Source organism: Microchirus variegatus, assembly GCF_963457635.1.
Source record: "Microchirus variegatus genome assembly, chromosome: 22".
NCBI lineage: Eukaryota > Metazoa > Chordata > Actinopteri > Pleuronectiformes > Soleidae > Microchirus > Microchirus variegatus.
Window position 1 is genome coordinate 16,692,147 of NC_139823.1, and position 14,431 is coordinate 16,706,577.

Sequence of the window (14,431 nt, forward strand, 5' to 3'; positions counted from 1 at the left end):
TTGACAGCGGCCATATTTCACCTTAATGAATATCGGCTCGGAATAGCAGCCGACGACAGCGAGCAAACAAATATATATATATCAGAATTGGCACTTGGCTGTCAAAGAATAGTTGAGCCATCGCATCATATACATATACATATATATATATATGTTTATATATATATACATATATATATATGTATATATATCTGAGAAAAAGTCAGAATTCTGAGGGAAAAAAGTCAGAATTCTGACTTTAATCTCAAAATTCTGACAATAATCTCAAAATTCTGGCTTTAATCTCAGAATTCCGACTTTAATCTCAGACTTCTGACTTTATTCTCAGAGCTCTATATATATATTATATATACCACCAAATATACAATCCCACCTTGAACGTATGATTCTCTCTCAATGGCATGACCTCATTCATGCTGCAGTAAAAATCTCCATCTTATTATTTTCCACTCAACATAATCCCACCTGCAGCAGCTTTGAGTTTGTTTGTCGACAGAAAAGACAAAATCCCGCGTGCAGTAATTCAGCGCGTTCACGTCGTGTCCTTGGGGGTCGTAAAATAGTTCCAAAAAACACATTTGTGTCCCAGTCATGGGCTTCTCAATTTGCCACTCGCCTGTCATAGTTGATAAGAAGCATTCCATGCTTTTAAAAAGTCATTTTTAAACTAAAAAAGATCAATGAATATGTGGTATTTGATTTTATTTTATTGTGGAAAGGCACTGAAGGCACTGAAGGCTCCTCCATCTGGTGTCATAAACCATCAAACACATTAAGGTTCGTTATCAGAGGAACTGGAGATGCCCACAGGGAAGAAGAGAACGTTTAATTACTGATAAGCAAAAGGTCAAGAGATGGATGGGAAATAATACTCTGGTGTGTGGGAAAGTAAATCTTTCTCTTCTTCTTCTTCTTCTCGGGGCAGAAAGGAATTCAAACTCACCCATATTTTAATGACACCTTGTGTCACTTTCGTTATGGAATGATTTTGATTCAGTTAAAGTTAGGATTTATTTTATATCACATTTTTAGCGCAGTGATAAAGTAGCAATAATTGTACGGAAGTCACAAAATAGACGTGTTTTTCTTTTCTTTTTCTTAAAATGAGAATTCTGGGAAAAAGTCAGAATTCTGATTTTAATCTCAAAATTCTGGTTGTAATCTCAAAATTCTGGTTTTAATCTCAGAATTCTGACTAAATTCTCAGTGCTCTGACATTAATCTCCTAATTCTGACTTTTTTCCCCACACAATTCTTAAAATCAGAATTCTGATTTTCATCTCAAAATTGGCTTTCATTTTGCCAATAAGAGCATGAACTCTGAGATGAAAGAAAAAGGCAGAATTCTGAGATTAAAATCAGAAGACTAAATCAGTCAGAATTCAGAGATTCTCAAATTTCTGACTTTAATCTCAGAATTCTAACTTTATTCTCAGCGCTCTGACAATCTCAGAATTCCGATTTTTTTTCCCCTCAGAAATCTTAAAACCAGAATTCTTCAAATCAGAATTTTTTTTCCTCAGAATTCAGATTTCACCTCATAATTCTGGCTTTCATCACATAATTCTGCCGTTAATCTCTAGTGAAAAAGAAATTTTTTCCTCGACAGATTGCCTAGGTGCTAAAAAAAAAAGGATCTAAGCCACCAAAATGCTCTGTGTTTTAAGGGTTAACACAACTGTGTCTTGTCGTACACGCCTTAATTCACCTCTTGGTTGCAACAGTCAATCAATTTCCCTCTTCACACTCCTTATATGGTCGTTCCCCTTGACTATCTGTATCCTGTGTGTCCAGTAATGCCACTGAGAGCAGCAGTAACTGAAGGAGAGCTTTATAATGCATTTCTGCCGGCTCTTATTTGGTCCTTAGTTTTTCTACTTCTCGGGCACTCGCCGTCCTCTGCTATCTCATCTCTCTCCATTTCCACTCTCACATCCTCGGCCACCGGCTTATCTACCCTTTGCTTTGCCTCATCTCTTTTCATCCTCATCTCTACAATTTCCCCCCTTTTCTTTTCCCCACTCAAGCAGGACAGACGACACCTTTCCACCTCTATTTGGTTTCTGCGCGCACTTTTCCACGTTGAACCTGTTGGTAATTTGCAGAATTATGAGGGAAAAATTCTATTTTCCAGAGTGACCCCCAGTGTTATATCACAGCTGACAACCAGTGGCTGGAGCACACAGTGGCAGTGACACACACACACACACACACTATCATCAGTAAATTGGTGTTTTCCAATGAGGCGAAAATAAAAGATGAACTGAGGCATTTTTTCAGCCCCAGCAGATGAGAAAATGTTGGGTTGGAGGAGAATATGAATACAGTGGTCATTGTCTGACGGGAACAAAAGGAGCAAGATGGTGTCTGCATCAAATCTTTCTTTTTCAGTCGGATGTGAGGGTCATACGAGTCAAGCCTTCCTCCAGAATATTTCAGCTCTGCTGCTGCAAATACTGTATCTCTGAAGAGGGAGAAACTAAGATCTCACTGCACTGCATTGTCCTTTGTGTACGGAAGAGTATTAACGCCACATGTAAACAAATACATTAATAAAGCAGTATGAATTCTGCAGATTAAAGACAGAATTCTGAGTTTAAATCAGGAGATTAAAGTCAGAACTCTGAGAAACGGTCAGAGTTCTGAGGGAAAAAAGGTCAGATTTCTGAGATAAAATCAGAGCTTTTTCCTCATAATTCTGACTTAATTAATTTTAATTAATTGGTGACTTTAGTCTCAGAATTTGAAAAAGTCAGAATTCTGAGATCAAAAGTCAGAATGCTGAAACAGCATGAATTCTTAGATGAAAGGAAAAAGTCAGAATTCTGAGATTAAAATCAGAATATTAAAGACAGAATTTTGGGACCAAAGTCAGAATTCTAAGGGGAAAACGAGATTAAAATCAGAATCAGAGAAAAAAGCTAGAATTCTGACTTTAATCTCATAATTCTGACTTTAATCTTAGAATTCTGACTTTAATCTCAAAATTCTGATTTGAATCTCAGAACTCAGACTTGAATCTCAGGACTCTGACTTTAATCTCAGCACTCACTCAGACTTTAATCTTAGAACTCAGACTTTAATCTCAGAACACTGACTTCAATCTCAGAATTCTGACTTTAATCTCAGAATTCTGACTTTAATCTCAGAATTCTGACTAATCTCAAAAAATAAGAAAAAGTCGGAATTCAGACTTCGAAAAAGTACATGTGTGTAAGAAGCTGGATGAAACAAACACAGCTACACAGGTTTAAGTGTCTTCATCTTTTTTTCAAAAAAAGCAGAAAACAATATGTGACGAGACACAGAGATTGATAAAGATTGATGTATCTTTTGTGTTTTCAGTCTCGTGTGAAGCCTCTCGTCTCCAGCTGAGGCCTCAGAGCACTTTATTAACAACCCAAAGAGGAAAAACAACTTCAAATGCACCAGAATAAGAGATGGGTGTTGCTGCCGCGGCAGGAGCTGCTGCTTCATTAGCTTCCCAACAGAGTGCAGAGGAGTGTGAACGGGCAGGTTTACACCAGCAAACACCAAAGCCTCACTTATTATTTCATGGCTACAGAACCACCAATCATTCAGTGTGGGTCTATAATCCTGACTGTGAAAGTGAGTGTGTGTGATCTGAGTGGTCAGAAATACCTGGAGAAGCAGGTCTGACGCCGGCTTGATCCTCTGCTGGAACAAAACACTCAGAGCCCGATTCTGCTGCTCCAGGTCGAACACTCTAGTCCGCAGCTTCAGACACTCCTCTCTCAGGTCCTGCACCAGAGGATTAAAGCCACAGGTCAACAAATATAAATAATACAGCATGAAATCTGATATCAAACTCAGGAGATTAGTCAGAATTTTGGGATTAAAGTCAGAATTTTGGGATTAAAATCAGATTAAAGTCAGAATTTTGGGATTAAAGTCAGAATTCTGAGATTAAAATCAGAATTTTGACACTAAAGTCAGAATTCTGAGATTAAAGTCAGAATTCTGAGAATAAAATCAGAAGATTAAAGTGAGAAATTCCGGATTAAAGTCAAAATTCTGAGATTCAAGTGAGAATTTTGAGACTAAAGTCTGAATTCTGAGGTTAAACTCAGATTAGTCAGAATTTTGGGATTAAAGTCAGAATTCTGAGATTAAATTCAGAAGATTAGTCTGAATTGTGGGATTAAAGTCAGAATTCTGAGATTATAATCAGAAGAAGATTAGTCTGAATTGTGGGATTAAAGTCAGAATTCTGAGATTATAATCAGAAGATGAGTCAGAAAATAGGTATTAAATTCAGAATTCTGAGATTAAAATCAGAAGATTAATCTGAATTGTGGGATTAAAGTCAGAATTCTGAGATTATAATCAGAAGATTAGTCTGAATTGTGGGATTAAAGTCAGAATTCTGAGATTATATTCAGAAGATTAGTCTGAATTGTGGGATTAAAGTCAGAATTCTGAGATTAATATCAGAAGATGAGTCAGAAAATAGGTATTAAATTCAGAATTCTGAGATTAAAATCAGAAGATTAGTCTGAATTGTTGGATTAAAGTCAGAATTCTGAGATTAAAATCAGAAGATTAGTCTCAATATTGGGATTAAATATTGCGATATTATATATAACTGATCAGAGGTGAGAGAAAGGCAAAATGATGATGTTTCCATAGAAATAAGAGACAAACCTTCTGCGTGAGCAGCGCTTGCACGACTTGATTGGCCACCTTGAAGAAAAGGGGGTAAAAAAGAGAGGAAGATGAGTCAGTTGAGTGTAATTAATTCACCGCGATAAAATTTGGACTTTGCATGATCCTCGCAGACATCTGTAACCTGTCCTTGAAACGACAGCGTCACAATTTCCTCAGCCAAATTATGCAGAAGAATTATGACGAGCTCAACACAATGGCCCCATATATCACACAGTGTCTGTTCTGTGAATAATAATAAAGTCTATTTCACTCTTTTTTTTTTTTTTTTTAACTGGTGTATTGACAGTGGCAGAGGTGTTCACAGTTTAAGTGATGTTGTGCCGCAGAGGCCTCAGTCGCTCTCACGTCCAGACCGCAGAACACAAATGGAGAGGCGGCTCCGGTTTCTGCCCCCATTGATTAGCCATTAATAACGTGTGAAGCCACACGGGCTCTTCTGAGTGCGCTCGCTCTCGTTTATCGAATGAAAAGCGGAGACGGTGGGAGTAAATATGGTGAAATGAGCCAGGCGATGTTACAGCGGATCCGCCTCTCGCTGAGCGATCAAACACAAAAAAAGCCTGCGACTGTAATGATACAGAGAGTGTAAGCTCAAAATCACACTTTAATACTGTTTGTTCTGTGTGGTCAGAGAGCTGTAGAGCTGTAGACGTGACAGCTAACAGTCATTAAAACTGGATCATTAGCAAGTTTTCCTTCAACTCGGCCACATTGGAAAACTGGGTTGGTTCAGGGAAGCAGAAAGAAGATGATGAAGGCTACATGGAATACTCACTTAATCAATTAATAATTATTAATTAATGACTTTAATCTCAGAATTTAAAAAAAAGTCAAATCATAAGATTAGTGTCAGAATTATGGGATTAAAGTCAGAATTTTGAGATTAAATCAGAAGATTATTGTCAGAATTGTGAGATTAAATCAGAAGATTAAAGTCAGAATTATGAGATTAAAGTCAGAATGCTGAGATATCATCAGAAGATTAGTGTCGAAATTCTGAGATTAAAATCAGAAGATTAGTCAGAACATTGGGATTAAAGTCAGAATTCTGAGATTAAAATCAGAAGATTAGTCAAAGTTTTGGGATTAAAGTCAAAAGATTGGTTAGAATTTTGAGACAAAAGTCAGTTCTAAAATTACATCAGAAGATTAAAGACAGAATTATGAGATTAAGTCAGAAGATTAAAGTCAGAATTATGAGATTAAAGTCAGAATGCTGAGATTACATCAGACGATTAGTGTCAGAATTCTGAGATTAAATCAGACGTTTAATTTCAGAATTCTGAGATTACATCAGAAGATTAAAGTTAGAATGATTAGATTAAGTAAGAATATTAAAGTCAGAATTATGAGATTAAAGTCAGAATGGTGAGATTACATCAGAAGATTAGTGTCAGAATTCTGAGATTAAATCAGAAGGTTAATGTCAGAGTTCTAAAATTACATCAGAAGATTAAAGTCAGAATTATGAGATTAAGTCAGAAGATTAAAGTCAGAATGCTGAGATTACATCAGAAGATTAAAGTCAGAATTCTGAGAGAAAAAATAAGAGCATCAATTCTGAGTTGAAAGAAAAAAAGACTGAGATTAATGTCAGAATTTAATGTCAGCGATCAAACACAAAAGCCTGACTGTAATAGCCTCAGAAAAGTGAGCTTGAACTCACAAAGATACAGATGGTGTAAGATAAATATCACACTTTAATACTTTTGTTCTGTGCAGTCAGTTTGTTCAGTTTACGTCATTAAAGCTGGATCATTAGCAACTTTTTGTCCGACTGGGTAGTTTCAGGGAAGCAGAAAAGGAGATGAAGGCTACACAGAAAACTCAAAACACAACAATAACAATATAACAACATAACAACCTCACAACCCTCTATCCACCCGTCTTCTCCAATTCCCCCATTCTTCCCTCAGCCTACAGTGCGCTGAGTAAGTCCAGGACAAACCAGGTTACTTGTCCCTGTTGGACATTCATCATTCCTTACTTAGCAGCCGAGGGCGCGCTCGCTTTACTCGCCACCTCTCATGTGGCTTTAAACATCTAAACAACACTTCTCAAGCTGCCCGTAAATAAACAGCGCGGATATAGATGACACGGTTATGGAAACCACCAATGATATCTATCTATAAATTCAAACGTCTGTGTGTTTGTGTGTGTCCGCCTGTTATTCGCATTATCTCTTTAACCCATGGTCCGACTGATTTCAAACTTGACAGATGTCTTGCTACAGGCGCGACTAAGTGCAGTGCCAAGTTTGACGTTGTTTGGATGAGTAATTCAAAAGATACCGTTAAATATATTCAGTAAAAGAAGCGCACATTTGTTTTCGCTGCTCTACTGTAGCCACGCCCCCTCTCACTCACACAGCACTGTGGGCCTTTTGGCAGAATTTAATCCACGGGTAAAAAGTTAAGCAAATGCAAGATGTGTGGGTGATTATTATGGTCTGTCACGTCTTTAATTTCATTTAAGGAGATCACTACAACGATGGTTTTTGCCGTAGGACGTGAAAAAAAGAGGGATCGCTTTGTGAAAAAAATCTGAATTTTGAGATTAAAATCAGAAGAAGAAGTAAGAATAATGGGATAAAGTCAGAATTCTGAGATTAAAATCAGAAGATCAGTCAGAATTTTGGGATTAATGTCAGAATTCTGAGATTAAAATCAGAAGATTCAAGTCAGAATTTTGAGAACTTAAGTCAGATTTCTGAGATTAAAATCTGAAGATTAGTCAGAATTTTGGGATTAAAGTCAGGATTCTGAGATTAAAATCAGAAGATTAGTCAGAATTTTGAGAACTAAAGTCAGATTTCTGAGATTAAAATCAGAAGATTAGTCAGAAGTTTGAGAACTAAAGTCAGATTTCTGAGATTAAAATCAGATTAGTCAGACGTTTGAGACGAAAGTCAGATTTCTTAGATTAAAGTAAAATTAACTTTGTAACAACTCTGCTAAAGTCGTATATAAATACAGCGTGTGTCGCCATGTTGGATGATGATGTCAGCACATGTTGACTTCCTCCTTATTCACTTTATATTTTGGTTGTACGCCCCCTGGCTGTTGAGGCGAATACTGCAAAGAACAACGTGCTGAGCATAAAGGCCTGCGTGCACGCTTGTAGGTCACGTGAGCATAAACAAGGCTTTAGTAGCAGATCATGTCGTGTGAACTAATAATACAAAAGAGTAATAATCTTGTTAATATGATATACATCAACAAAAGGTCTTCTGACGTTAAAAGAGTGTAAGATAAAGTTTTTAGTCCATAAATCAGACTTCAGGGAGCTTATGTAATTGCGTCGTTGACTGTAACTGAAACAAATCTCTTAATTAAAGTGAAAGATGAGAGATTTTAATGGCGGGGAATAAATACGAGAGACTGTTTTCGAAAAATTAATTGTCACCATCAACAAATAACTCCTCCTCCTTCTATGGAGCTGCCATTCAGGCAAATTACCAACCTGTGGGAAACACAACGCTCATTAAAAAGCTTAATCTCCAGCTCCGCTAACTCATGAGTGGAAAAATCCAAGAGAAGAAATGTTGTGTATTTGTTAAGAAACATCAGTGTGTGTATGTTCTTGTACTTGTGGCATACTGAGGACCAGTGAGGGTTTTTAACCAACAAAGTGAGGTCATTTTTACGGAGTGAGGACATTTTGGCCGGTCCTCAAATTTTCAAATTTTGGATGACATATTAGTATGACGTTTTTGTTCAATTTTGGACCAAATTTTTTTGGTAAATTTTTATTTTCTTTATTTTGGTCGACATAGTATAGTATGAGGTTTTTGTCAAATTTTGGAGCAACAATTTTTTTAAATTTTTTTTTTTTAAATTTTGGATGACATAGTATGACGTTTTTGTTAAATTTTGGACCAAACATTTTTGGTAAAAAAAAAATTATTTATTTTGGTCGACATAGTATAGTATGACATTTTTCTCAAATTTTGGACCAAACATTTTGGGTCAAATTTTTTTTTCAAATTCTGGGCGACATAGTATAGTATGATGTTTTTGTCAAATGTTGGACCCAAAAAAAAAAATCGAAAAAGTTTTCCAGCCCTTTTTGCTCTGGGGCTCCACCTGCAGACATTTCATGGTACTGCAACCAGTAGTTTTTTGGAGATGTCATTCATGAAGTAGATATTTGTAATTGTGTTGATTTATAAAGTGAAAATGCTGGTCCTCACTTTGTCAGCAACCCAGTCCATGCAGCAAGTACAAGAATGTGTGTGTGTGTGTGTGTGTGTGTGTGTGTGTGTGTGTGTGTGCGTTCGCTCACCTCATCCAGACAGCGTTCGTACTGTTCCCTCTGGTTTTCGTTCTCCAAGGCCAACGCAGAGTTCTGCTCCTGCGACACAAACCCACACAGACCGCGTTCAGCTTCGGTTACATTTGATCGCACAAAAGAACAGCGGCGGAGACACAAGTATTGCAAATCGAGCAGAGCCGCGGCTAAGAAGGTCATATGTCAACGCTGAAGTGCAGGATAACCAATAAAAGATTTACAAAGAAAAGGCGCAGGGAAAAGGTCAAGGGGATGGAAGTTATGACGGTGAACTTTGGGGCAGCATCGGGCCGTTTGGAGCTCCGACTTAATAAGAATATCTCCTCTGTTTGCCGAGCGGTGATGCGGCGGGCGCTCTATTGATCTCGGGGAGTTTCCAATTTGTCAGAGGTAGGCCGGCGTATTAGGAGCTGTCAGTTGGCCTCGTTTCCCTCACCCTGTGCCCTTTAGGAGAAACTACCAGAGCCTTGATGAAAACACGGCGAGCCATAATTACAATCCAAAACATTCCAATTATGCCAGAAACACCGACTAATTAAATCCTCTCTGAGCCTGGAACATGGAAACCTAATGTAATTAAAGAACACCTGTGCGAACATCTATTTTTAACGGGTAACTATGACAAATTAGATTTGGACATAATGTAATTACAGCCATAACTTCTAAAGCGGTGATGATTGAAGGACACCCACACACTGGAGGAAGCACAGTTCTTCTCTTTCTTCAGTGTTACCTTACTCTCAAGTCAATAACGTTTGTGTGAACCCTGACATAAATGTTATAGCGATATAGATTAAAATCACAAAATCAGTCAGAATATTGGGATTAAAGTTAGAATTCTGAGATAAAAATCAGAAGAATAGTCAAAGTTTTGGGTTTAAAGTCAGGTGATTAGTCAAAGTTTTGGGATTAAAGTCAAAAGATTAGTCAGAATTTTGAGATCAAAATCCGAAGATTTGTCAGAATATTGGGATTAAAGTCATAAGATTTAAATCATAATTTTGAGACTAAAGTCAGAATTCTGAGATTAAAATCAGAAGATTAGTCAGAATTTTGGGATTTAAGTCAGAAGATTAAAGTCAGAATTTTGAGACAAAAGTCAGGAGATGAGTCAGAATATTGGGATTAAAGTCAGAATTTTGAGATTAAAATCTGAAGATCAGTCAGAATTCTGAGATTAAAATCAGGTGATTAGTCAAAGTTTTGGGATTAAAGTCAAAAGATTAGTCAGAATTTTGAGATCAAAATCAGAAGATTTGTCAGAATATTGGGATTAAAGTCATAAGATTAAAGTCAGAATTTTGAGACTAAAGTCAGAATTCTGAGATTAAAATCAGAAGATTAGTCAGAATTTTGGGATTTAAGTCAGAATTTTGAGACTAAAGATTAGTCAGAATAGATAGAAAGGCACCATGCAACAAACCAGTAAAATAAACTTTGGAACAACTCTGCTAAAGTCGTATATAATATAGAGTCAAATTTACAAATATTATAGAAATTCTTTATCGTTAACTGAAAGGAAACGAGAAATCCCCCCAAAGTCGCCCTGACCGCGCAAAAGAACACGCTGCAACCTTTTTATTTTTCAAAAGACAAAGAAACACCACGGAGGGAAAGACATGCATGTGATATTTAAGTTTGTGATGCGACGTGGTTTGAGGGGATTATTTCCTGAATGTCAGACGTGGACAGGGGAATTACAGCGGGTGAATGTAATGCACACACTGATATGTAAAGGTCCACAGAAACAGAAGAGAGCGTGGATTAACTTCACGGCGACGTGAGGTGTCAACGTGCGGTGAAAAGCTGTTACTAAGTCACTTAAATAGAATAAAAATGGCTTAAAACCGTGGTAATAATCACATATTTACATGTAGTTAAAATAAGGAGGATGTTAACTACTGATATTTAACACAACTCCTTATATGGACATCCTGGGGGGGAGGTCTCGCTTTAATAAATGCGTTGTTTTCCGTCTTCTGATGGGCTGTGGAGTTGTTGTTTTTAGTAGGGATATAAAGTAGCAATAAAAGTCACAAAATTAGACTTGTTTTTTCTGTTCTTTTTGTCCATAAAAACCAAGCCAATATTTTCCAATTTTCACAAATTCAATCCCATTTTAAAATGTTTTAGTACCTTTTGCTCGGTTGTGCTGATAGTGTTCACAGATAGTGTTCAATGAGTCCTTGGAAACACAGCTCATGAAAGTCTGGTGAGCAGGAAATCAAAACACTGAGCACAAAAGTGTGTTCTCTGACTTTTGACTCTCTGATAAGCGTCTAAATGTGGACTTTTGTGTGAACGATTGAGCCTTCATCCAATTTATTCGAGCGTATTTGACAACACAGGTCACTCCTTTAAGCGAGTAAAACGTCGTCTTTAACTGATCGCCACTTGCAGAATGGAGTTGCAGCCAAGTGAATGAACAGCATGAGCTGAGCTGGAGAAACCAGAGCCGACCAGCGCTTCACTCAGCGTCAGTGGAAGTGATATATATACATATGTATATATATATATATATATATATATACACGTCTACGTCCGGCTGTGTCATCTCCAACTTCTCATAAAGCCATTTATATATATTTATATTAAAAAATTGCCTTGTTTGATCGATGACTTGGACGACGTGAGCTCGCTTCCTCTGCCAGACCGCGGAGATAACGTTCGGCTGAGAAGTAACAAGCAATTATCTGCCACTTTGCTCTAATTAGGGAGCAGTTTCTATCAGGGAGGAGGAGGAGGAGGAGGAGGAGGAGGAGGAGGAGGAGGAGGATGCAGTGTAATGTTGGCAGAAAACAACCCGAGGGCTCCAGCTCTTTTTACTTTACTCCTTAATGTGCGGACACGTCCGTTCATCCAGAATGAATTCAGCTTTAGTTCTCTTTCAGGTCCTTGTGGTTCGATTAAGTCCATGATCGATTAAAAACTTTGTTTCCGTTTGAAATAAAGCAAAGACACATTTATGAAATGGAAATGTGCTTTTAATCTCATATTATTTTCTCGTACATTTGCCACTTTTAATCTCTTAATCTGCGACTTTATTTTCTCGTACATTTACCACTTTTAATCTCGTAAATCTGCAACTTTATTTTCTCGTAGATTTGCCACTTTTAATCTCTTAATCTGCGACTTTATTTTCTCGTATATTTGCCACTTTTAATCTCGTAAATCTTCGACTTTATTTTCTCGTAGATTTGCCACTTTTAATCTCGTAAATCTGCGACTTTATTTTCTCGTAGATTTAACACTTCTAATCTCGTAAATCTGCGACTTTATTTTCTCGTAGATTTGCCACTTTTAATCTCTTAATCTGCGACTTTATTTTCTCGTAGATTTGCCACGTTTAATTTCGTAAATCTGCGACTTTATTTTCTCGTACATTTGCCACTTTTATTCTCTTAATATGCAACTTTATTTTCTCGTAGATTTGCCACTTTTAATCTCTTAATCTGCGACTTTATTTTCTCGTATATTTGCCACTTTTAATCTCTTAATCTGCGACTTTATTTTCTCGTAGATTTGCCACTTTTAATCTCGTAAATCTGACACTTTATTTTCTCGTAGATTTGCCACTTTTAATCTCTTAATCTGCGACTTTATTTTCTCGTATATTTGCCACTTTTAATGTAGTAAATCTATGACTTCATTTTCTCGTAGATTTGACACTTTTAATCTCTTAAATCTGCGACTTTATTTTCTCGTATATTTGACACTTTTAATCTAGTAAATCTACGACTTTATTTTCCACATTCGATTAAAAACTTTGTTTCCTTTTGAAATAAAGCAAAGACACACGTGGGATTCTTACGTTTCAGGTGTGCGTTTATAGGTCACTTATGGGTCATTATTTAATTAAGTCTGAGATTTAAGACGATGTCCAGCGGTCTGAGATAAAGAAAGAAAGAAAGAAAACAATCAGCATGGATGAACGTGGCCGTGTTGCTGCCTCGGGGGCTCGTGGCAGAGTGCAGCTTCAAGTCCCCGAGCACAGAGGAAAACAAACCAAAGCAACAGCTACTCTCTCGCAGAACGACTCTGCCCTCAAAAACGAAGAAGACTTGGAAAATATGATGAGCTGTCACGCTCTCAGACACACAGAGCCGAGCGAGGGCTCTGACGAGCGCTCGACAGGGCTGGCCGCGGAAGATACGGCCAGGGGGTTAGTGAAAGGAGGAGCGCCAGGCAGAGAGAGGAGGTGGACGGGAAGATATTGAACACAAGACACAAGTCAAAGTGAAGGAATAAGGGAAAGACCAAGTTACCTCCAAGGCCTTGAGTCGGTCCAGGAAGAGCTCGCCTCCGTCTTTGTCCTCCTCCGTTTGGCCGGCGTCGGGATCGGCGGAATCCAGCGCCGCTCGAGTCGCCGGCGGGGAGCCGTCGTCTCCGGGGCCGCCGCGGTGCCGTTTCTGCGCTTCCTCTGAGAGTTTATCCTAAAACACACAGAGAGAGGAGAAAGGGGTAAGAGAATCAGAATCAGAAGAAGAAGAAGAAGAAAAGGATCAAAATTGGCCAATTACAAAAGCAGAGCAGATGGGAAGATGGCGTTTCGGGGCAACGTGGAAAACGAGCGGAAATCGGGGGGGGGGGGGGGGGGGGAGGACGAAGAGCGAGGACGGGGGGAGAGAGGATCAGACGAAGCAGATGGGACAACAAGGAGGAAGCTTTAGCGGCGCGCTCCAAAACATCCCATAATCCCTAATCATGTTTCACTTGTTTTCCAAAGTGTAGCAGTGACCTTGAGGCCTCTCATCCAGTCTGTAATGTGGGGGGATCTTATAAACTCTCTCTTTGCCAGCGTTCTATTTCTCTTTTGGCTGCGTGATAATTAACTACGGCTAATAATTTAGCTGCTAATCAGTCACATTAAAAAAAAACACAATAGAGACTGTTTTTCAAGGACTATTTGAAGCTTCAAAGCATTCACTGAACATTTATTTAATCCAACAGCAAAAACAACGCCAAGCGTAATAAATTAGAGATGAAATAAAGAGTCCACTGATTTATTTTTATTTTTTAAAACGGAATGATCTTGGACGACTGATGAATACAAACAGTTTCCGAATGCGTCACCTTGGATTTTTTTTTTTGGGGAAAACTAAGCTTGTTTTCTAAACCGCGTACCGTCGCTCTGCACGGGTCGCAGTTCAACTGTAGATTGATTTTCTCCTCCGACGCGCTCGCAAATGTTCCACTCTGACGAGCCGTGAGAGGACAGAAGTACGGAGAGGTCAACGTTTATAGCATTTTATAGACGAAACTCAATTGGTTTCCGACGTTTTTTTAAAAAGTCAGTTTCTTGCAAAAATGTGTCGCGGATGTTGAGCGAGGCGTGAGAGGGAAAACTGCTGGTGATAATAGGTTCAGATTTGGTTGTTAAGCGTTAATTATTTTGTTGTGGAACTTGTGGAACTCTTTCTACCTCACCATTGTTTCCCTTTCACCACAACCG

The 14,431-nt window shown here is 38.1% G+C and overlaps 1 protein-coding gene across 1 annotated transcript in view; it reads right to left on the minus strand.

The window, feature by feature from the left end:
• Window positions 1–14,431, minus strand: part of LOC310943048 (nck-associated protein 5-like) — a gene marked incomplete at both ends in the record, with an annotated part of 151,121 nt that overhangs the window by 28,183 nt on the left and 108,507 nt on the right. Inside the window, 4 exons of the mRNA XM_083908544.1 lie at window positions 3,643–3,762; window positions 4,666–4,704; window positions 8,974–9,042; window positions 13,245–13,412. Coding sequence (XP_083764670.1) covers window positions 3,643–3,762; window positions 4,666–4,704; window positions 8,974–9,042; window positions 13,245–13,412 — 396 coding nt within the window. The remainder of the gene's footprint in view (window positions 1–3,642; window positions 3,763–4,665; window positions 4,705–8,973; window positions 9,043–13,244; window positions 13,413–14,431) is intronic.